The 23,944-nt window shown below is 48.4% G+C and overlaps 1 protein-coding gene across 8 annotated transcripts in view; it reads left to right on the top strand.

Moving 5' to 3' along the window:
* BCORL1 (BCL6 corepressor like 1) overlaps positions 1-23,944 on the top strand; it is a 68,951-nt gene that overhangs the window by 10,192 nt on the left and 34,815 nt on the right. For all 8 annotated transcript variants that reach the window (XM_066248995.1, XM_066248997.1, XM_066248998.1 and 5 more), the window contains 3 exons: positions 13,168-13,297; positions 18,758-18,848; positions 19,128-22,400. In XM_066248995.1, coding sequence (XP_066105092.1) covers positions 13,212-13,297; positions 18,758-18,848; positions 19,128-22,400 — 3,450 coding nt within the window. In that variant the 5' untranslated portion in view covers positions 13,168-13,211. The remainder of the gene's footprint in view (positions 1-13,167; positions 13,298-18,757; positions 18,849-19,127; positions 22,401-23,944) is intronic.

Here is a 23,944-nt window from a genome sequence, read left to right as displayed (position 1 = left end):
GCAGAGAAGGGGGAAAGAAGCAGATGGTTGCTTCTCTTGTGTGCCCTTACTGGGAATCGAACCTGGGACATCTGTACACCAGGCTGACCTACACTCTGTCCACTGAGCCAACCGGCCAGGGCCAGAAAATACTGTTTTTGATCCTTGGTTAGCTGAGTCCCTCAGGATGCCAAACCTGGGGATGTGGAAGGCCAACTGTATATTTATCGGGGGAAAAACATCCACATATAAGTGGACCTGCACAGTTCAAACCTGTGTTGTTCAAGGGTCAACTATAATCATTTCTGTTTGACTTTGGAAGTACATTATTTTCTACCTTCCGTGCTCCCCAGAAGATTGACCTTACTGTTTATATTCAGCTTAGGCAAATATTAAAAGGAGTTGTTCCCTGAGCACACAACTACTGTAAGTGGCAGAAGGCAGTTCATCCATAAGTTGGCTGGGTTTAAACATTAGCAGTGGCTAAACAACACAGAGGGATTGGAAGTTGATTTTATTGTTTTGCCCCACCCTACTTTGTTTTATTTCTGTGATTGTGTTTATTGTGGAAGTAAGGAAAAGAAAGAAGAGGAAGTTTATTAGAGAGCAAGGGAAATAAAAGGAATCTGTAGAATCAATGCTTTTTTTTTTTTAAGTGAAGGAGCCAGGGAGATAGACAGGCTCCTGTGTATGCCCAGACCAAGATCCACCACTCGAATCAACTGAGCTATCCTCAGTGCACAGGGTTGACACTCTGTTAGGACCAATCAAGCCACTGGCTTAGAGAGGGGAAGAGTGAGAAGGGGAGAGAGGGAGGGAAAGAGAAGCAGATGGTTGCTTCTCATGTGTGGCCTGACTGAGGATCAAACCCGGGGTGTCCACATGCTAGGCAACGCTATATCCACTGAGTCGACTGGCCAGGGCTACCCAATAATTTTATACAAGATTCTTGGTTGCAGTATAACATAGAGAGAATTTCATTTTTTTCAAATAGTTTAGCAAGTATTTATGGAGTACCTGTTGTGTGCCTTGTATCATGCTAGACACTATTGGGAGGGTGATGAAAAGTCTAAAATGTTTTTTTTGTTGTTTGTTTGGGTTTTTTTTGTATTTTTCTGAAGCTGGAAACGGGGAGAGACAGACAGACTCCCGCATGCGCCCGACCAGGATCCACCCCGCACGCCCACCAGGGGGCGATGCTCTGCCCCTCCGGGGCATTGCTCTGTCATGACCAGAGCCAGTCTAGTGCCTGGGGCAGAGGCCAAGGAGCCATCCCCAGCGCCCGGGCCATCTTTGCTCCAATGGAGCCTCGGCTGCGGGAGGAGAAGAGAGAGACAGAGAGGAAGGAGAGGGGGAGGGGTGGAGAAGCAGATGGGTGCCTCTCCTGTGTGCCCTGGCCGGGAATCGAACCTGGGACTTCTGCACGCCAGGCCGACGCTCTACCACTGAGCCAACCGGCCAGGGCTAAAATGTTTTTTCTTGCCTTGAGGAACCTATAGACTAGTAGCAGGTTGAAGCAATATTGACAGTTTGAAATTCTGTGAGCTAATTGTGTCTGTGTGTGTATGTGTGTGTGTATCTTTGAATTAGTAATATATATAACATTAGTTGAGCCCACAGTCTGGGGTGAGAGAATAGAAAAAATAGCCTGATAATGGCCCTCCAAATATTTATGTAAGAGGTCCAAGAGACTTAGAAAAAAGAAATAAAAGGCCAAAGTTTGGTAAGGAGGAATTCTCTTTAGATAAAATATTCCATACCATGAATACAGTATATTGAAATAGAAATATCTGAGGGCCACTGTCACAGTCCATGGCAGGAAAGACACAGAAGCATCATAAACGGGATTCAAGTCTCAAATTACAATGACTCACATTTGGAGTGTTAAAGACACACATATATTTACATGGTCCCTCTGAAGACAAAGACTCAGGAAATCCAACTCTTATTTTTGATGTAGGAGAAATGAAATGGGAAATGCTCAAAAGATGACTAGTTACTTAAGGTGACATTTGAGGTAGCTTTGATTTTTTTTTTTAAATACTGATTTTAGAGAGAGAGGAAAGGAGAAAGAGAGAAACATCAACTTGCTCCACCTATTTATGCATTCATTGGTTGTTTCTTATATGTGCCTTTGACTGGGAATGGAACCCACAGCCTTGGTTTTGCTCTTAGACAACTTAGCTACCTGGCCATGGCCGGCTTTGCATTTTGAAAAGGTCTGATTAATTTTGTGGTGATTCTTAGGTTTTCTTGATATCTATGACATCTAGAAATTGTACAAAATTTTCTAGTTAGATCCTAAAGATCTGATGAGGTGTTTTCCTTAAGTGGAGTAAAATAATTTCCTTGCAGCAGGAAATGGAAGTGAATACTATTTGAAAATAGGAAAACAGTATCATGGCAGTGGGTAGAAGAGCTAAACTGATCTGGTAGCATGAAAATATAAATAAGAGATTAAAACTTTGGATTTGCTTATTTCATTGTTGGAGTCAATTACCTTTGGTTCTTTCATATGCTTTCGTGTTCTTCTCAGTTTTAAGTAGGAACTAGTTTATTCCTATTTTGCAGATGACATAAGTAACTGGCCAAAAATGTTGTCTGACAGTTGAGAACTGGGAGCTGGAGGTATTCTCCTGATTTTCCTCGCACAGTTTAGGTGGTGGGTACTGGAGAAAGCACGTTTCAAGGGTCTTGCTGCTCAGTGATTAGTGGCATTCAAATGGATTTTGGCAGTTTTTAAACATCAAATTGAGTGGATGGGGATTATTCCTCGTGAGGACATTGAAAAGGGTGTTGTTTGGGTTGAAAAAGGTTTGGATGGTAATGCTCACTGAAGAAGAGCTCCAGGAAGAGAGTAAGCCTGAGGGGGGCATTAATTATTTTGTTCCACTTACACTTAGTTGTGCATTCATTGGTCATTTCGTATATGTACCCTGACCAGGAATCAAGCCCTCAACTTTGGTGTATCAGGACGATGCTCTAACAGACTGAGCTACCTGGACAGAACTTATAGGCAAGGCTTTTTTTTTAAGCTAGAGAGAGAAAAAGAGAGGGAGAGGGACAGACAGAGACAAACAGGAAGGGAGTGAGATGAGAAGCATCAGCTCGTAGTTGTGGCACTTCAGTTGTTCATTGATTCCTTTCTCCTATGTGCCTTGACCAGGGGCAGAGGCGGATTTAACAGCAGGTGCACTGGGCTACGCACTGGGCAGTGACTTCTGAAGGGCCCACAAAACCCCAACTTTACACTTTTTTCCTTTTTTTTATACTTTCCTGAAGTGAGAAGCAGGGAGGCAGTCAGACAGACTCCTGCATGCGTCCGGCCAGGATCCACCCGGCACGCCCACCAGGAGGCGATGCTCTGCCCATCTGCGACATTGCTCCGCTGCAACCAGAGCCATTCTAGCACCTGAGGCAGAGGCCACAGAGCCATCCTCAGTGCCTGGCCATCTTTGCTCCAATGGAGCCTTGGCTGCGGGAGGGGAAGAGAGAGACAGCGAGGAAGGAAAGGGGGAAGGGTGGAGAAGCAGATGGGTGCTTCTCCTGTGTGCCCTGGCCGGGAATCGAACCTAGGACTTCTACATGGTGGGCCGATGCTCTACTGCTGAGCTAACCGGCCAGGGTCTTACAGTTTTTTATAATGACACCAAGTTTGGTTTCATATGTGCAATTTTAACATTAATAGTACATAATATTTTTTTATTTATTTAAAAATATGGTTAACATGTATTTTTATTTTCCCTGTCTCTCTCCTTTTTTTTAAGAGGCCCAGTATTTTCTTCTGTGCCCGGGGCCTCAACCAATGTTAATCCACCTCTGACCAGGGGGCTACAGCTGAGCCAGTGACCTCCGTGCTCAAGCTGGTGAGCCCGCGCTCAAGCCAGCAACCTCAGTGTTTTGAACCTGGCCAACACCCAACACATTCCATCCACTGTGCTACTGCCTGGTCAGACATTTTTTTTTTTTTTTTTTTTTTAGAGAAGCAGGGAGAGAGAGAAAGAGACAGTAACATTGAGCTGGTCCTGTATTGCCCTGTCCAAGGAATCAAAGTGGCAACCTCCATGCTCCGCCCAACGAAATGAGCTATCTGGCCAGGGCTTAATTTTTAGAGAGACAGAGAGGAAGGGATAGAGAGGGAAGGGGAAGGGAAGCATTCATTTTGTTGCTCCACTCAGGTGGGCACTCCTTGATTGTTTCCCATATGTGCCTTGACTAGGGGTAGAACCCGCAGCCCTATCGTTTCTGGACTATGCTCTTAACCGAGTGAGCGAACTGGCCAAGCCTTATAGGCAAGGCTTTTAAACATGGAGGTACCCAAGTAGCCTGTGAAAGTGTCCACGCTAGAGCTGTGTACAGGCAACTACTTAGCCTTTTTGGTAAATTACAGGAATTAATATATCTGGAAATAGGATGCAATGTCCCTTATCAGACTGATCCCTTTGGGTAGAACTGGTGGAAGTATTTGGATAGCAAAAACAAACAAATGAATGAATAAAATAACAAGGTAACCAGAAAGTGCTAGAACAGATCATCAGGCAGGAGGCTGGGATGAATAGTGCAAAGGGCCCCTTCCTCATTTCAGTTGCCCAGCAGATGATTTACAGTTGATGTTGTGTGTATGTTTGTGTGTGGCAGTAGAGGGACCCGTTTGGTGTGAATGGAAGTAAAGTGAAGTGATTAGGTAGGGAAGCCAAGTCGGATAGGTAAAGATGAGGGGGTACAGATACTGAGGAGAACGCTGGATAATGTTAGAATACCCTTATATGGGAAATTACTAATTTAGAACAATTTACATTGGAGAAATTCCTCATTAGGAGCTGAGGCTTGGCATATATAATTAAATAGGGAAAACAAGAATGTTAATTTCCTGTTGAACACACATGGAAGAAGTCAGAGTGACAAGGAGTGGAAGATCTGTGATAAGAGTTCCATATCTAAAGCTTGCTCGGCTTATTCTTGCTGTGTATGTGTGCACTTTTCTGTTGAAGACAATGATTTGGAGATGTTTTGACCTCTCTTTAAAGGCACTGTGGTGACTGGGTGGAAGTCATCCTTTCCACTTTAGCTCTAGGATGTCACTGCCAGAGGTGGCTTGGATCTCCTCGGAGGCATCTTAGATGCTGCTTTCCCCCGAGTGAGGTAATGGGGTGGCCTCTCCTTGGTTGCTGTGAAGTTTGCATGTGAATACCTGCCTGGCTTATGGGCACTTTACCCAGAGCTCTGGATTTCTATTGGAGCAATAGGTCCCAAAGTTGGTTTTCTTGATTCATTAGTCATCACTGACCCAACTCTCCTTCTTAGACTGTCCACTAGCCACGCCTATCCTCTTGAGGACAGATTCAGGGACAGGCTTCAAGATGAATATTTTCCAGCTCTCATTTTTTACAGTCATAATTGCTTCCAGGTCAGGAGGCAATATGAACCAAAGAAGCCTGGGGGGGGGGTACTTGCAGATTTAGTTTAACTGAGACCTTAGTCTTGAGTTTCTCAATGGTAGTCTTGGTGGTAGAACACAACAATGAATACACGAGCTGGTTTTATGCCATGTTGTTCATGATTTGGGGGAACTTGTCTGCTGGACACACACCCTCTCTGTTCATTTACAAGGTTAGCTTTATTTTTTGAGAGGAGAGGAGATTGAGAGACAGATTCCCATATGGACCCCTACTAGGATCCACTGGGCAATCCCTGTCTGGGGCCAATGCTCTGCCCATCTGGGGCCACTAGTGACCAAGCTGTTTTTAGTGCCTGAGGCGGAGGCTCAATGGAGCCATCCTCAGTGCCCAGGGCCAATGTGCTAGAATCAGTCGAGCCATGGAGGGCTTCAGGAGGGGAAGAAAGAGAGAGAGATAGAGAGAGAGGGAAGGATGGGAGGGTGAGAAGCAGATGGTTGCCTCTCCTGTGTACATTGACTGGGAATTGAACCAGAGGTTTCCACACGCCAGCTCGATGTTCTACCACTGAGTCAACTGGCTGGGGCCACCAGATTAACTTTTCAAATAGTGTCTACCTTGGTGAAAAGTACTGTCTGATACAGATGCTCTATTACCTCATTTTGTGTCCTTTTCTTCCTCATACACATAACGACCATGCTTTGCTTGTAGTTGTGAAATCTGCCTGTTTGGATCTTTATTTCCAAACCAAACCAAAAATCTACCCAATTTTTAAAATCTGCTTTGAGACTTTAGTGGGGCTTGCCTCCTGTCACCAACTCCCCTTAACCCTGACTTGGGAGGAACTCTAATTTGATGTTCTCCCTCTTTTGATACCACATTCTCTCTAAACTTTTCTAAAATGTCTGTCTGCAGTGCTTCCCCACAGTGTTTCAGTTTGGCCCATGATGGTGAAATATTTCAGGTTCCCCTATTTCATTTTTCCCTTTTGGTTGTTATATCCTATGGACTTCTCTTAGGCATTTCACACCTGCCCTTGTCTTCTAGCATTTTTCCCCCGTCCTTTTGGATTTTTTTGTGGAAAGATTTTTGCTTTGTATGGTTTCTCTTCTACCTGCTTTCCCTCAGCTTCGCTGCCGCTGTCACTGCTTTAAAATGATTGTTCTCCTATTAGTCCATTTTCTTTTTGGTTTCCCCTCTTTCGTAGTGTGGCGGTCATGTCTGGCCACCTACTCTCTGCTGTCTGCTCATTGGATTCATTCCCCTATGTGTGCCTGTGCCTCCTAAATTGCCAAGTCTTATTTATTTAGTGTTTTTCAGCCACACTTAGCACTTTGAGTTGCTGGAGCAAGTGTTCTTCTTTGTTCTCACCATAAGTTGGATGTGCCTTTTGAGTTTTTCCCCACGAAGTGGGCCTAGCTCGTAGCGGTCCCACTGCCTTCTAGGCAGTGATCAGCATTCGATTCTGGGACCATGAAGCTGTTCATTTCTTAACAGTGATATGGTGACATCTGGGAAAATCCTTTGAGGCATCTCACATCCTTGTCCTATGCTTCCCGGGCCACATGGGGTTGCCAAGTTTCTTCCAAGTTCCTTTTTTTTAGGAACTTTACCTTTTGCCTTTGATGTGATAGGTCCCATCAGTGAGAAAGAATGTGAGAGTGAGAGATTGAGAACGCACACCACACGCGGGTGTGGACGCTGCAAGCAGAGTGGTATGCTAGTGTGCACAGCAGCGACCTACTGAGTGTAGCATGTGTGCAAGCTGTTTCCTGTTTCGCTAACATCTCCTCAGAAGTAGTATATAGTTGAATGGTTAGTGATTTGAATGGACGTGATAGTAACAAAACCAAACCCTAGGCCTACTGAATCGGAAACTCCAGGGCTGGGACCTGGGACTCCTGTGTTTTGAACTGGCTCCTCAGTGATCCTGGTTTGGGAAACATCAGTGTCTATTGGCCATCTTGACTCCTCCTGTCCTATGTGGGCATTGACAACATCATTGCCTCTTTAAAAGTTCCTTTTGTTTACTCTTTGACTCAGGGGGACCCATCTTGCCTTGTGTAGACTGCTTAGCTGGATGCTTTCCTGCCTGTGCTTTCTATCCCTCCGTGCCCTTCCCCAAAAAAGGCTACTAGTAATTAGCAGCAGTGGGCTTCACAGAGGAAGGGGTGCAGCTCTGACAAAATCATAATTAGAGAGTGGGAGGCCGAGATTTAAGAAGATGCTCCCCTTTGGGATCTTGTGAAAATGGGGTGTGCAGTATCAGTTTTGCGCTCTAGGTAGTCATAAAATGTGTATTGCGTGGTAATTATTTTGGTTTTCACTTGGTTTTCTTTTTGTGGTTGTTGCAATTTTGGTTCTGGGGGGGGGGAGTCCAGAAACTCCTTTAGATGATAATATTTTAGATGTTGTCCTGTTTCCAAATGCCAGGATTCCCCCCTCTGATTTCTGTCCCAGGCACTGCAAACTACAAATCCCCTCTAAACATAACAGAAATCAACCTGACTAAAAAGTCCATGGGGATTGACTTTTATCAGGTAGCCACTACAACTCGTACTTCACGTTGGAACTCATCTTACTGCAAGAGCAGCCCTTCGCGTGACTGGGGTCTTCTAATGCTTCCTACGGAGAAAACGTGAGAAAAGTACCTACCTGATATAGCAGGCAACAGGCTGAGCTGTTTCTTAAACTAGGATATCCCAAGATATTCTAAGATAGAGTCTAAACTTAACCAGGATGTTCAAGGAATGGGATCCTGGTGAACTGATGTGAAGTCAGTTTGTCGTAACCCTGGTTGAAATCTTTCTAAAATTATATGTTAACCTGTATGACTGTCTTAGTAGTATTAAAGATAATTTTCAGAAAAGCTAAAATCATGAGTCTTGTACACATATAAAAATAAACACATGTTAAAGCTTTTGTTTTACTCATTCATCAACAGGGGAACCAGACAGATATTTTAGACCATTAAAAAGTCCAAAAGCACAAATTTATACGGAGCAAAGGAATTGAGTTGCAAACGGAAGCCAGACTGGTTTTTCCACAGTGGGAAAGGAAGTCAATCCAAACTCTATGGGACAAGACGGTTTGCATATCCATCAGTTACCTGCAATTTACAGAGGTGCAAAATAGCTTAAAGACAGTGAGTGATCCCAGCTCAGCTCGGATTAGGAAGCTCCAGAAGTGTGTGCTATAGACCAGGCAGAGATTTTTCATTGAAGTACAACAGCTTTTCCTATAGTCAGTAGGAATGGTGGATACTTTTTTGAGGATTGATTTTGCTTCTTGTAATTTCTTAGGGTCATCACCTCAATTCTCATCCAGGATTCAGTTCCATATAACATGCATTTCCTGATTACTTACTATACTAAGACTAGAGAAAGAAAAAAAAAAGATGGTATTTCTTACCTTAAGTAACTGATTGCCTGGTGGAGGAGACAAACATGCCACGCCCCCGCTGCCACGCTGTGGAGGAGAGTAAGAATGGGGGCTGGAATGTTTTGGAACCTGAGAGGGAGGAGGTAACTGACTAGTGGCTGGGGCTGGGGAAATGACATGATGACATTTAAGCTAGGCCATGAGGGTGACTGAGGGAGGAAGAGGGGACAGAGGAGAGACCATTTCAAGATGAGGAAACAACAAAGTCCTGAAACTGGATGGTCTTTTCAGGGAAGGGGCAACATTGCGAGGCAGTAGGAAAGTGGCAGGCTGTGGCAAGAAGACAGAGAGGTTCGAGGCTGGGTCATGGAAGGTCCCGAGTGCTGTGCTGAGAAGTGCAGGCTTGATTCTGAAGACTGGGGTGGGGGGAGCTATAGAAAGCTTGTGAGGAGGGAGGGGATGATGGGATCGAACTGGTGCTTTAGAAGATGAATTGATTGTAGAATCAAGAGATTCAAGACAGAGGGACCAGTTAAGAGGCTATTGTAATATTCTGGATGAAAGATGATGAAGGCTTGCATCAGGGTAGTGGTGAGGGGCTTAAAAGGAGAGGATGGAGATGGCATTATTGAGGCTTGGCTCTTGATTGGATGTGGGCAGTAGGGGAGAGAAGGTGTTGGAGACAATAACTACAATACTGAAATTTCCAGGCTAGGAGATAGTGGAGCTATTGACTAAGATAGGAAACACGCTGGGCAAGGGGGTGGGGTGGGGACCATGTTCATGGGAACAGATAATGAATTCAGTTTGAGACACACTGAGTTTGAGGCGCTCGGTGGACATCCAATTAACAGCAAGTTGCTGGCAGCTGGAAATTCTGGTCTGGTCCTAAGGAGAGAGGTCAGGGCTACAGATGCAGTTTTGGGCATCATCAGCACATGGAGGGGTGAGATGAAACCGTGGAAGTTCATGAGCTGAGAGAGAAGGAGGGGCAGGGCTGACAGATAGGCAGACACGCAGAGGGAGAGGTGGGGGTAGTGGAGAGCCGATGTGAGCCAGACTGACTAGAGGAGGACAAGAGAGACTAGCAAGGGAGACTGAAGGCTGAGGTGTGAAGAAACAGAGTAGAGGGGGAGGGGAGGAGGGAGAGAGGGAAGAGAGAGTGGGGCCTGAGGGAAACAGAGGAAAGTGAAATAAAGGAAAGAAAGGACCGGGGGCAAGAGAGGCTGGAAAGGAGAGAAGGTTGGAGGAGTGGGAGCTGTGCCAAAGAGAGATAGGAGATAGGGGGGAGAGAAGGGGCAGAGGGGGGACCACAACACAACTGGGAGAACAATAGGGGGAGAGTGAGGTAATGAGGAATAGATGCAAATAGGTGAGAGGTTGAGGGGGAAAGGAAGGAGAACAGAGATTTATGGGGGGTAGGAAGAGAAAGAGGGAAGGAAGGGGAAGAGATGGGAAAGGGTGGCCAAGGCAAGGAGACACCAAGCATGATAAGGGCCAGGTTTCTGGGGCAGCTGGAGGGAGAGAAGCACCCTAGAGAAGCCAGCATGCACTGAGGCAGGACAGCCAGCAGAGGGGCAAGTTCAGGGAGAGAGACAGAGGCAGCAGTAGCCTGTGCTGCAGGAGATGCAGTAGCGTGAGAGCCAAGAAGAGAATGGGAGCATGTGGCTCTGCTCACCCCACTGCCTCTTTCCCTTTGCTCACGCCCTGCGCACCATGCTGGCCTCCTAACTCTTCCTTGATCTTAGCAGGCAGCCTCAAGCCTTAGGACCTCCACACAGCTCGTTCCCTTTTCCATGGAATGCTTTTCCCCCACATATTCACATGGCTCACTGCTTGGCTTCTTTCTAGATTTTGAAATGTCTCCTCAGCAAGACCTACCCTAATCACCCACCTCCCTCCTTCCCTCCCTCCCTCCCTTCCTTTTTTCCTTTCTTTTCTTTTCTTTCTTTTTGTACTTTTCTGAAGTGAGAGAAGCGGGGAGGCAGAGACAAACTCCCACATATGCCCAACCGGGATCCTCCAGGCAAGCTCACTAGGGGGTGATGCTCCGCCCATCTGGGGCCCTTGCTCCATTGGAACTGCAGCCATTCTAGCACCTGAAGAGAAGCCATGGAGCCATCCTCAGCACCCAGGCCAACTGCTCCAGTGCAGCTTTGACTGAGGGAGGGGAAGGGAGAGATAGAGAGGAAGGAGAGGGGGAAGGGTGGAGAAGCAGATGGGTGCTTCTCCTGTGTGCCCTGACTGGGAATCGATCCCAAGACATCCACATGCCGGGCCAATGCTCTACCACTGAACCAATTGGCCAGGGCCTCTTTCTTTATTTTATTTTTTAAGTGAGAGGAGGGGAGGTAGAGAGACAGACTCCCACATGTGTCCTGACTGGGTTCAACCAAGGGTAGCTCAGTGCCCTAGCTGACGCTGAAACCAGTCTAGCCACTGGCTGCAAGAGGGGAAGAGAGAGAGAAGGGGTAGAGGGAGGAAAAGAGAAGCAGATGGTCGCTTCTCATGTGTGCCCTGACTGGGGATCGAACCTGGGATGTCTATATGCTGGGCTGATGCTCTACCCACTGAGCCAATTGACCAGGGCCACCCATTTTCAAATTGTAGCACATTCTCCCCCCAACCCCTGTCCATCATCCTGACACTTATCCTGTGTATACAGTGGACCCTTGTCTATCGCAGGGGTTAGGTTCCAGAATACCCCGCAATAGGCGAAAATCCGCAAAGTAGTGACCTTATTTATTTTATTATTTATACATATTTTAAGGCTTTAGGAACCCTCCCCACACTCTTATAAACCTTTCCCACATTATTATTAACCTTTCCCACACTTATTTTGCTTACTTTACCAAAAAATAATTAAAATAATAAATATATAAAAATACCTATATACCGCAAAATCCCGCAATATAGTGAAAAATCCGCAATACAAAATTAGACATATACAATTTTTAAATCCACGATACAGTGAGACTGTGAAAAGTGAACTGTAGTATGGTGAGGAACGACTGTACCACCTTCTAATATGCTATAAACATAAAATCATTGAATATGTTTACTGTCTGTCTCATCCCACTAGAATATAAGGTTCATAGAGGCAGGGATTATTTTTTTGTTGCTAATTGTTGAATCTCCTGTACCTAGGACAATGCTGGCATGTAGTAGGAGCTCAATATTTTTTTTAAATTTTTATTAATTTTAATGGGGTGACATAAATAAATCAGGGTACATATATTCAAAGAAAACATGTCCAGGTTATCTTGTCATTCAATTATGTTGCATACCCATCACCCAAAGTCAGATTGTCCTCCGTCACCTTCTATCTAGTTTTCTTTGTGCCCCTCCCCCCCAATATTTTTTGAATGAATAATAATATTGTGTTGAATATAGACAACCTCTGAAAATTATTTAAAGTATAAATGAAGCAAATCCCTAATGTGACTATGTTTTACTATGATTTGCTTCTTTGGAATGTGGAGAACAGCATAAAATTCTGATCACCGTAGGTTTCTGTTAAGTTGAACTTTGATAAATAAGGCTTTTGGCTAATAAGTTAAGTCAAAGAGTTTAAGAGTCTCAAGACAACAAGCTCATTGGATAAATCTCCTTTTTAAATACCTCATTTTCTCTAGAAGGTTAATTGGCTGTGCAGTGGGTGTCAACTGCAAGAGTTGGATACTGGCTGGTGAAGGGGATGGTAGGTCATGAGAATGACAGACTAAAGGAAGGAAGGGACAAGGACAGAAATATGTGTTCTTTATAGAACATTGTATTTTACTTGTTTGCGGCTGGAGTTCAAGGAGTCCAGTATTGCATCTGATTTGGAGGTAGCTTTAAAGCAGGTTAGATGCATGCATCATATCTATAATAACACCCAACTTGAAATCAGAATATAGTATTTTTGAAGGGCTGAAAAAGAAAGTGTGTGCTTCCTTCGGAGAGCTTAAATTTGCTACATCACTTAAATGCACTTCAGTACCCATGCATTAGAGTTTACAAGAAAAAGATCCCTAGTAGTCTTTCAAGGCACTGTTCGCATATGGGAACGACCCCCTAATTGTAGTTAGTTAGGCTGTGAGTAGAAAAATATACTGTCATCTCATTTGTCTGAAATAGATTGAATTTCCTTGAACAGTCAAGCATATCTGTCTTTAGGATAATTTACAAGTCACTCTAGGTGATTAACAGTGTCCTCGTCTTCCATCCAAAAACCTGTGGATTCCTGGAAAGCTGGTGCTCCCTCATTCCCATCTGGGCCTTCATTTCCCATAGGAGGCTGGCCACGAGAGAGACTGCTTTAACATTTTGGTGCTTTAATGACCTTTATTTAAGTGTTTCCTTGTTAACGATGGATGGCTAAGCAGGTGGTTACACATTTTGATTTTTTGGGGGGGTTCTTTTTCCTCAGGGGAAGTGGCCACAGCAGGTCCTATCTGGTGGTGAGTGGCTGTCATGATCTCTACAGCACCGCTCTACAGCGGCGTACACAACTGGACCAGTTCTGACCGGATTCGCATGTGCGGTATCAACGAGGAGAGGTGAGGAGGCTAGGAAGGTGGCCGCTGTTGGCTTCCAGTGAGCAGTGCCTACTCACCAGAGGGGTTAGCCGCCGCAGGGCCTGGGGGGACCCCAGGGAGGGCCCTTGGGGAGGTGGCTGTTGGTCATTTCTAATTTTCCTGAGGTAGGATGGGGCTGGGATACTTAAGTGGGCTGCTCCGCCCTGCCATTCCTGTTCAGACAAAGGTGAGGAGGCCAACAGATGATCTTTCACCAACTAGTATCTGTCTACTCATTAAGAACTGTCAGACGGTAGAAGAAGGGAGGCTCAGGCAGTGGCAGTTTTTATTTGCTGCATCCATGTTCGGTGCTCAAGGGTATGTATAAGATACATGTGGCCTTTGTTATAAGCGTGGAAGAAAGGCAGTTCTGCCACTTAGCTTTATACTGAGTACTATCAGTGGGTAGTCTGGTTGGTGACTGGCGCTTTCCTGCCTCATGAGGCTAATGACGATTCACAGTAAGATCCTTAGGCAGTATCAAAAGCAGATCGAACTGCTTAATGTAGTATCCACACACAACTGAGAGTTGGGGGTGCCTGACTGATCTGTGTGTACTTTCAGTTTTCTGTACATCAAAATATTTCGTTGATCAAGCTGTGCCATTTCCTTATCATGCCCCATGGGAAGAACACTCAAAGTGATCTTTATATTTTATACTTTACTTTCCATAACCCTCGCTCAAAGAGCCGTGTGTGATGGTTGCAATGCCAATCCCAATTTTAGAGAAGGCAGGGGTCCCCCATGCTTGCTGGTGTCTAGCTGTTGTTCCAATCCATGGACTGTTTGCATCAGATCAGTCACCTAGAACACAGGACGATAGGGCTTTTCCTAGGACTCAAGAGCTGGCATCTCCTTGGGCAGATCTAGAAGTGTGTGCATGGGTATGTGTGAATGTGGGGGAGTGTTGGCGGTTCTGAGGGAAAAGAATGGATGTCTTTGTCTGCGTCTGCTTTCTTTTTTTGTTGTTAACTGGAGAAGTATACTTGTCTGAGGTTCAGGTTAGGAGAAAGACCTTTCTTTTCATTTCAAAGCCATTAGTACCTGATAGCTTAATGCTCTTTATACCAAGGAACGATTTAGAAATGGACTTAAAAATAATTGAATTTTAGAAGATAAAAGTCAAGACCAAAGGAAAATAAGAAATTCTTCTGAGATCTGCATGAGAAAGGTGTTGTCCTTTGCATACGAGGTATGGCTTTAGAACCTTACTAAGGGGTGGTCTGGGGAAGGCAGGGTGGTGGGGATTGACTTGTGGAAGTATTCACTGGCAACTAGTTAGAAGTGGTTGAGACTTTGATGCAGAGATCTGGACTAGAGCCTTCCAAAAAATCAGTGTGCAAGTTAACCTTCCTCCAGTGACCATTCTAAATGTCTTCTGAGAAAGGAGCAGGGAATGAGCCTGAAGTCTGATTTTACCTCTTTATGGACCTTTCTTGGGATGTTAAATCATCAAATATGCCTAGTAGTTAAGATGACCTTTGAAGTGCTGTCACTTCTGATCTCATCTACCCTTTATTGTCGCCTGCCTAGGCCATGCTACCTCTGATTTCCAAGGTGTAGTCTCACCTTATTTGAAAACCATCTTCCTCAGCCCTTTACAACTTGTAGAACTTAGACGTTTTGGGTAAAAAGCTGCACCTGTGGTTTAACTCTTAAAGTTATGTTTTGGAAGCCTGGCCAGCTTCATCAGACACAGTGAGGCCTACAGGGACTGGGCTGGGCGGGGGCTGGGGTAGCAGGGGCTTTCTGCAGACCCCACGTGGCTGGCCTGAGTCAGCCTCCAGCTAAATGTCTGCTTGCTTGCTTCCTTTCTTGCACCCATTTATTCCTTTATTTAACGAACATTTATTAACCCCATCAAGAGCAAACCAGTCATCAAGGACATTGGTGGTGAGTGCTATGGAGTGACATATACAGGTCCTGTGGGAGTCTAGATGCAAGAATGGCCACCCTCCTGGGGAAAACCTGACTGGCAGTGGCACAGTGGAGTGAAAATCAGCCTGGGATGTTGAGGACCCAGGTTCGAAACCCTGAGGTTGCTGGCTTGAATGTGGGGTCACTGGCTTGAGTGTGGCATCATCAACGTGATCCTGGGATCACTGACTTGAAGCCCGAGGTCGCTGGCTTGAGCAAGGGGGCACTGGCTCAGCTGGAGCCCTCAGTTAAGGCCCATATGAGAAGCAGTCAGTGAACAACTAACGTGATGCAAGTATGAGTTGAAGCTTCGCATTTCTCTCCTTCCTGTCTCTCTCTCAAGGTGAAAAAAAAAAAACAGCCTTCCTGAGGGAATAAGGGAAGGCTTCTACAGAGGCAGTGACAGTAGTGTTGGTGCTTGAGGGATGAGTAGTTTCAGGTGAGGGTTGGCATTTCCCACATGGTGTGTGTGGAGGAGAACCTGTTTGGAATGAAGATGATCTTGGGGTGTGGCGGACTAAAGCAGTAAAATTCTGCTGAGGCTAGGAGCAGAGGCAGATTAAGGTTGAGGCCTTGGGTGCAGAAGAAAATATTAGGCTCCATACATTAGAAAAGAGTGTAAAGTTGGGGTTTTGCAGGGCCCTTCAGAAGTCAGGGCCCAGGGCACATGCCCGGTGCACCCCTGTTAAATCCGCCTCTGGCCAGGAGATAAGGAGCCTGGTGTGGGCCCTGGAGTCAGGACCCAGTGGGAACTGTAGAAGGCCTGGTCTCTCAGTGGTGCTAGTCCCTAATGATTAGGAAAATAGCCTGGAAAGGTTATGACCAGTCTGGTTTAAGTTCAACAAAGCCTTAAGCATAACAGCCCAGGGTCATCTCTGTTGGGAAGAAATTGTGGGATTGATTTTCAGTCCTGACTGAAGCCTGCTTTGACCCCTACTCCCTCCTCCCGGCTGCCTGAACCCTCCTAACCTTGCTTGGCTGACCGCGCTCTGCAGTGCACGTTGCTCCTGTCCCAGGTTGTCTGGATGTAGCAATCTCGTGTGTGGGGGGGTTTGCCCACCCCTCTTCTCAGGGGCTTTGAAATGTGGCCTTAGGACATTTTCCTAGAGCCGAGGGCTCTGGCACTCGGGTAAGTCACAAGGACTGCTGCTCCTACTGCCATTGCTGCTGCCACCTCTGGAGTCTCTGGGCTGGCAGCTGGCTCTGCATTCTCTGATAGAGGGCATGGTTTTGTGCTTTCAAGATGCCAGGTGGGAGTCAAGCAAGGGAGGGGTCCAGTACGCAGCCAGCTCATCTTTGCACGGTCAGAAGGGGAGATGATGTAAGTAAGTGGCATCTTTCTTCTGCAGTCCTTCGTGTGGGGTTGGCGAGCAGGGGCGCCGCCACTTCTTCCCCTGGCTGCCCCCCACCAAAAGCATTCTTGGCCGGTCTACTCGGAGCATGCCTCTCCCCCGTCCCAAGGCTGGGAGTAAGTCTTGCTCTTCTGGTCTCTCAGGAGTTGATGTCAGAGTATGTTTTCCCGTCCCCTCAGGCCCCTCCCCCCCCCTCAGATTCCTGATTGCATCTCTATCTAGGCCTTGCTCCTCCTTACCATTGTTTCTGTTTGTCACCCGCAGTCATTGCCAGAAAAGAACCCTCCCACTTCTGCTAGCTTAGCTGTCTTTTAAAGGGAATCAGCCACCCCTTCCCCCCATCAGCCACTCTGGAGCCCTGAAAAGATGGGGAGAGGCCTGCAGTGATCCCCCTTGTGTGCTTTTGCTTTGTTTGCCCCAATGGGAGGGAGGAAGTTAGCAGGGCGGCCCCTAGGCTCATGGGCTGGACTGCAGGTGGACAGACTGCCCTTTGGCTAGGGGAGCTGGGGAGGTGGGTGCTGGCTTCTTTGGGGGCTCAAGGTGAGAGCTCTGAAGAAGGGAGGCAGAACCCAGGCAGTCCACCTCCCCGAGGGCCACAGAGCACCGCTGCCTTTGCCCCCAGGAGCCGCAGTGGAGCACTTCTGCTGGAGCTTTATTGTCCTACTGAAACTTGCCAGTCAGCCCCCTGACGGCGGCTGCGGCCCCACTGTGTTTGTCTGCAGTTACAGAGCTGCACTGAGTCAGGCCGCCCGTGCCAAGGCACGCAGCGATAGACTCTTCCTGTACTCAAAGCACCAGACTTCCAGCAGGTGCTTTCTCTCTTTAACCTCACCCTTCCAGTCTGATATCTTTTCTTCCTTCCTCCCTTTCTTTTCTTTGCTCAGTGTGTACCATTTTCTAAGGTTCTTAGCCGAAATTTAGGGAAGAGTTTCTGAGCAGGTGGGGGTACGGTGAAGTTTTTCTCCTTTGGCACCCAGCTCTCTGGCCTTGAGTCCTTCCTTCTGTGATAATACCAACCTGAAGTCGCAATCTGTGGCCTTGAAGGCCTCCCTTCGGGCGGTGATGTGAGGCCACCAGGGCAGTGGGGAGCTGGCAGGGGCAGGACAGAGAAAGGCAGGAGCAGGCACTGATGGGGGCGGGAGTTTGGCAGGACTCGACAAAGCTGGAAGAGGCACCTGGAGGGAAAGAAGCTGAGCCCTTGAAGTGCCCCTCAGTACTCAGTGGCATGATGGCCTCAAATCAGCATCATTACATGTGCAAATAAACGAGGATCTGCTCCAGGTCAGCCGTTGGGTGAGTAGGTGATGAGTCAGATTTAGAACATGGGACATAGTGGAGGTGGCGGTTGTAGGCAAGAGTTACCCTTGTGATGCCTGCAGCCTGCTTTCCTTACAGACTGTTTTTTCTTTAAGTATTATGTATGCAAACAAATCAGAGTCTTTTATTTCCTTTTCAATGCTTTCATCTTAAATGGGTTGAACATACAAGTACAAAATATAATTATTTTAGAAATTCCAGTTTTGAAGTGCACAATAGTTTGCATGGTGTCTGCAGAGCCTCTTCTGAGATGGAGCGAGCACCTCTACTCAACTCTGGGTTCTATCACAACTGTAAATCAACACAGTGTACTAAAAATAGAGGGAAGGTCTAAAAGGGAGATAGAAAATAATCGGCAGCATTTTCAAAAGTACAAGTTACACTTAAGAATTGTGTATTAAAGGCTTATAGATCGCGTTTAAGAAAGAAGCAGTTTGCATTGAAGAAAAAGACAGTTTGCGTGCCTTTTGAGGTCTTCCGGGACTCACGCCTCCCCTTTTTGGCAGCGTCCGGTGCCTCCTGGGTAGTGGCTTTGGCGTCCGAGCTCCGGAGACAAGGCAGCAGTGCGGGGGTGCCACACACTTGGCTAGAGCCCTAGAGGCCAGGCTGCGTGGCCCGAGGAGAGTTCCTGTGGATGTCAGACCAGGCTCTTGGCAAGAACTTGGCAAAGCTGGCTATGGAGACTCCAGCTTGTAACCTAGAGCCTGCAGCTCCTTGTGGTTTTTCCCGAGCCACCAAAGGAAGCAGGATGGGAAGGTTTATGTAACCCAGGCTGGCAGGGGCCGTTCTGGGGAAGGTGGCTGTGGCCCAAAGAGTAGGCTTCATGTCCCTTCTCTGATTGTGTCTCCCATGCTAGAAGAGCACCTCTTTCTGATGAGGAGTCCACGACAGGTGACTGCCAGCGCTTTGGATCTCAGGAGTTTTGTGTCAGCAGCAGTTTTTCCAAGGTAAGGGGCCATGTGAAGCCACATGCCACCCACCAAAGGGTGGAGCTGCACTGCTCGGGCGCTGTGCTTAGCCTGTCATCCTCAGAAGAGGGACAGGAAGGGACAAGGTATTTCCCAAGAGTTGTGTATGTGACACAGAAATGGGCAGCTGCTCTTTGCTGCTGCCGAGATCCGGTTGGCCGAGTGCAAGGAGGACCGGCAGTTGCCTGTCCTGGGCCTGGGACACTAGCACCATCCACAGAGAGCTACTAAGATGGGTGTGCCGCTCTGTCATTGCAGGTGGAGCTCACAGCAGTTGGAAGTGGCAGCAATGCCCGGGGGGCAGACCCAGATGGCAGTGCAACAGAAAAACTTGGGCACAAGTCAGAAGACAAGCCTGACAACCCCCAGCCGAAAGTGGACTATGCTGGGAATGCGGCAGAGTCTGAGGGCCTCTTGGTGCCCCTGAACAGCCCGGGCAACGAGCTCAACCTTCCCCCTCCTAACGGTGCCGAAATCGGCAGCAGCAGGGCCGACTGCTCCTGGACTGCTCTCAGCACACAAATGAGCAAGCAGATGGACTGCTCACCCACCGGGGTAAAGCCTTTGGACTCTCGGCATGGTGTTACCGAGAAAAATACTTTCATTTTGGCAACTCTGGGAACTGGAGTGCCCGTGGAGGGAACCCTGCCTCTGGTGACCACTAACTTCAGTCCACTGCCAGCTCCCATCTGCCCCCCTGCACCCAATTCTGCCTCTGTCCCCCCGTCAGTTCCGGATCAATTCCAGGTTCCTCTCTCGGCCCCTGCCTCAGTGCCCCATTCAGGGCTAGTGTCTGTCCAGGTGGCCACTTCGGTTCCAGCTCCTTCCTCTCCGTTAGCACCAGTCCCGGCTCTGGCCCCAGCTCCACCGTCAGTGCCCACACTCATTTCTGATTCGAACCCCCTGTCGGTTTCAGCCTCAGTCCTGGTGCCGGTGCCAGCTTCTGCTCCCCCTTCAGGCCCTGTCGCCCTGTCCGCTCCAGCCCCTACGCCCATCTCAGTCCCAGTTTCAGCTCCTTCCTTGGCCTTGATCCAGGCTCCTGTCCCCCCATCGGCCCCGACACTCGTCCTCACACCTGTCCCCACTCCAGTTCTGGCTCCCATGCCAGCGTCCACACCTCCAGCAGCTCCTGGGCCCCCATCGGTGCCGATGGCCACTCCAACCCCATCCTCCGGCCCCTCTTCCACCCCCACCCTCATCCCTGCCTTTGCTCCTACACCAGTGCCTGCACCCACCCCAGCCCCGATCTTTACTCCAGCTCCCACACCCATGCCGGCGGCCACGCCCACCGCCATTCCTACATCTGCACCCATCCCAGCCTCCTTTAGTTTGAGTCGAGTGTGTTTTCCTGCAGCTCAGGCACCAGCTATTCAAAAAGTCCCTCTGTCTTTTCAGCCAGGGACGGTACTGACACCAAGCCAACCACTGGTGTACATCCCACCTCCGAGCTGTGGGCAGCCGCTCAGCGTGGCCACACTGCCAACCACTCTGGGGGTCTCCTCCACTCTTACACTCCCCGTTCTGCCATCCTACCTACAAGACAGGTGTCTCCCTGGCGTGCTGGCCTCCCCAGAGCTACGGTCCTACCCGTATGCATTTTCTGTGGCCCGGCCTCTGACTTCAGATTCTAAGCTGGTCTCTCTGGAGGTAAATAGGCTTCCGTGTGCTTCCCCGTCCAGCAGCACCAGCACCCAGCCTGCGCCTGAGGGTGTCCCTGGGTCTTTGACAGATACTTCCCTCTCCACTACTTCTGCCAAGGTGCTTCCAACACCACAGCCTTTGCTGCCAGCACCCAGCGTGAGCTCAGCCCCACCACAACCCACCAAGATGCCAGGGGGCACTGAGCAGCAAACAGAAGGGACTTCTGTCACTTTCTCTCCCCTCAAGTCACCTCCACAGCTGGAGCGAGAGATGGCCTCTCCACCTGAGTGCAGCGAAATGCCCCTCGACCTCTCCTCTAAGTCCAACCGCCAGAAACTTCCATTGCCGAGCCAACGCAAGACGCCCCCCATGCCCGTGTTGACCCCTGTGCACACCAGCAGCAAGGCTGTCCTCTCCACGGTCCTTTCCAGGTCTCAGCGCACAGCCCAGGCTGCCGGCAGCAATGTCACCTCATGCCTAGGCTCGACTGCCTCACCCTTTGTCATCTTTCCTGAGATCGTGAGGAATGGGGACCCGAGCACCTGGGTGAAGAATTCAACTGCACTGATCAGCACCATTCCTGGCACCTATGTTGGAGTGGCCAACCCGGTGCCTGCTTCCCTACTGCTGAACAAAGAGACCAACTTAGGCCTCAACCGAGATCCCCGCCATCTCCCCAAGCAGGAGCCCATCTCCATCATTGACCAAGGAGAGCCTAAGAGCACCAGTGCCTCCTGTGGCAAGAAGGGCAGCCAGGCCGGAACTGAGGGACAGCCAAGCACAGTCAAACGCTACACCCCAGCCCGCATTGCCCCCGGGCTGCCGGGCTGCCAGAGCAAGGAGCTCTCTGTATGGAAGCCCGCAGGGCCAGCGAATATCTACCCACGCTGTTCGGTCAACGGGAAACCCACCAGCACCCAGGTTCTGCCTGTAGGCTGGTCACCGTACCACCAAGCATCTCTGCTTTCCATTGGCATCTCCAGTGCTGGGCAGCTGACCCCCAGTCAGGGGGTGCCCATCAGGCCCACCAGCGTTGTTTCTGAGTTTGCTGGTGTGTCATCCCTTGGCCCCAGTGAAGCTGTGCAAGGACTTCCGGAGGGACAGCCACGGCCTGGGGGCCCCTTTGCTCCAGAGCAGGACACCGGCACAAAGAACAAAACTTGCCGGATCGCTGCCAAGCCTTATGAAGAACAAGTCAACCCTGTCCTTCTGACTCTCAGCCCTCAGACAGGGACTCTAGCGCTATCTGTTCAGCCGAGCGCTGGGGACCTAAGAGTGAATCAGGGGCCTGAGGAATCAGAGAGCCACCTATGCTCTGATGACACTCCTAAGCCAGAAGGCCCCCAGGGGACTTGTGGCCTGAAGCTGACAGGAGACACAAAACCTAAGAACCAAGTGCTGGCCACCTACATGTCTCATGAGCTGGTCTTGGCCACCCCCCAGAGCCTGCGCAAGATGCCTGAGCTGCCTTTGCTACCTCATGACAGCCGCCCCAAGGAACTCATCTTGGACGTGGTCCCAAGCGGCAAGAGGGGCTCCAGCACAGAGCTTCCGCAGCTCGGAAGCCAGGTGGATCTGGGGCGGGTGAAAATGGAGAAGGTGGATGGTGATGTGGTCTTCAATTTAGCCACTTGCTTCCAGGCTGATGGCCTCCCAGCAGCTCCCCAGAGGAGCCAAGCCGAAGTTCGGAGTAAGGCTGGGCAGGCTCGAGTGAAACAGGAAAGCATAGGAGTCTTTGCTTGCAAGAACAAATGGCAGCCAGACTCAGTGGTGACCGATGGGGTGACCGAATCTCTGCCACCTAAAAAAATGAAGTGTGGCAACGAGAATGATAGTGAGGAGCAGCAGCCACAAAGCAGGGTCACAGCCCGGAGTTCCCATGGACCCAAGGTGAGTACCGGGATGAGGCAGAGGGTGAGCTGAGACACCGGTGGTCTGCTCTGTCCTGCAGGTGTCAACCCTGTTTCACTGTGGCGGGGTGCTTGAGTCACTCTGGGAGCTGAACTGAGTGGAAGGCTTGTGTAAGGTGAATAATGACCTGAAGTTCCATTTCTATGTCACATTCTTCCTCCATGGTGTTTTAGCATGGAGAGGGGCTGCCTTCTGTAGGATGTGGGAAATGACTTTGTCCTTGAGGTGAGGGAAGCCGTTGTCCTGAGACAACTGCTGCCCTTGAGAACTTGGGGCCCAGAGAGGGAATGGGCCTTTGACATTGTCCTTCTCTCCCCCATTGTCCAAAACCAGCTCATGGGCTCCAGGTTCCGAACCCCAGGGATAGAGTTCGAGAAGGTTTTACTCAGTGACCTTATAACCTCCTCTGTGTGACAGAGACGTGCCAATTAGGAACATAGGTCATGACATAATAGAGCATTCATAGTAGAACATTTACTCGGGCGACTGTGATTCACCCTTGGTGGTAATAAGAATAAGAATAGTAACTCGTGTCAGTATAGTTGTTACCATTTGTTGAACTCCTACTATATACCAAGAGCTTCCTATATATGTCACCTAACTTAATCCTCACAATACCGTTATGAGGTAAATGCTACATCCAATTTACAGATAAGAAAATAAAGGAGCCTGACCAGGCGGTGACGCAGTGAATAGAGCGTCAGATGGGGACATGGAGGACCCAGGTTTGAAACCCCAAGGTCACTGACTTGAGCAAGGGGTCACTCACTCTGCTGTTGCCCCCAGGTCAAAGCACATATTAGAAAGCAATCAATGAACAACTAAGGTGTCACAACAAAAAACTGATGATTGATGCTTCTCATCTCTCTCCCTTCCTGCCTGTCTGTCCCTATCTGTCCCTCTCTCTGACTCTCTCTCTGTCTCTGTCACAAAAAAAAAGAAAAGGGAAACAGACTGAGTAGGTGAGTTACTCAGAGTTGCACAGCTACTAAATTGCAGAGCTGAAACTCAAACTTGGGTCTCGTTGCTCTAACGTGGACATTCATCTCAGCGACAGCACACTGTCTTCCACAGCCTTGAACTGCAGCTGTTTCCCTGACCGCTTAGCATGTGTTTGCTGAGCAGCTCCTCCATGCCTGTCCCTCAAGGCCACGGGGATACATTGTCAGGAGGGTGTAGCATTTTCGTGAGATGTGTGTTCTCTGGAGCCAGGCACATTGCCCAAGTTTGAATCTGGGCCCTACTTCTTAGCTGAGTGATACCAGTCAAGTTACTTAATCTCTCTGACCCTCAGTTTTCTCATTTGTACAATGAGACAATAAAAGTGTCTACTCTAAAAAATAATAATAACAGTGCCTGTTCATAGGTCTGTAAAGATGAAGGAGATGATGATGTCAAATGTCCAGAGTAGGCAAATCAATAGAGACAAAAGTAGATCAGTGGTTGCCTAAGGTTGTTGGGAATGAACAGATGGGAGGGATGGCTTTATGGTAACAGCTTTCCATTTTGGATGCTAAAAAAAA

This window comes from Saccopteryx bilineata, chromosome X (assembly GCF_036850765.1).
Source record: "Saccopteryx bilineata isolate mSacBil1 chromosome X, mSacBil1_pri_phased_curated, whole genome shotgun sequence".
NCBI lineage: Eukaryota > Metazoa > Chordata > Mammalia > Chiroptera > Emballonuridae > Saccopteryx > Saccopteryx bilineata.
The sequence above is the reverse complement of the archived record's forward strand: the minus strand, read 5'-3'. Positions and strand labels throughout refer to the sequence as shown.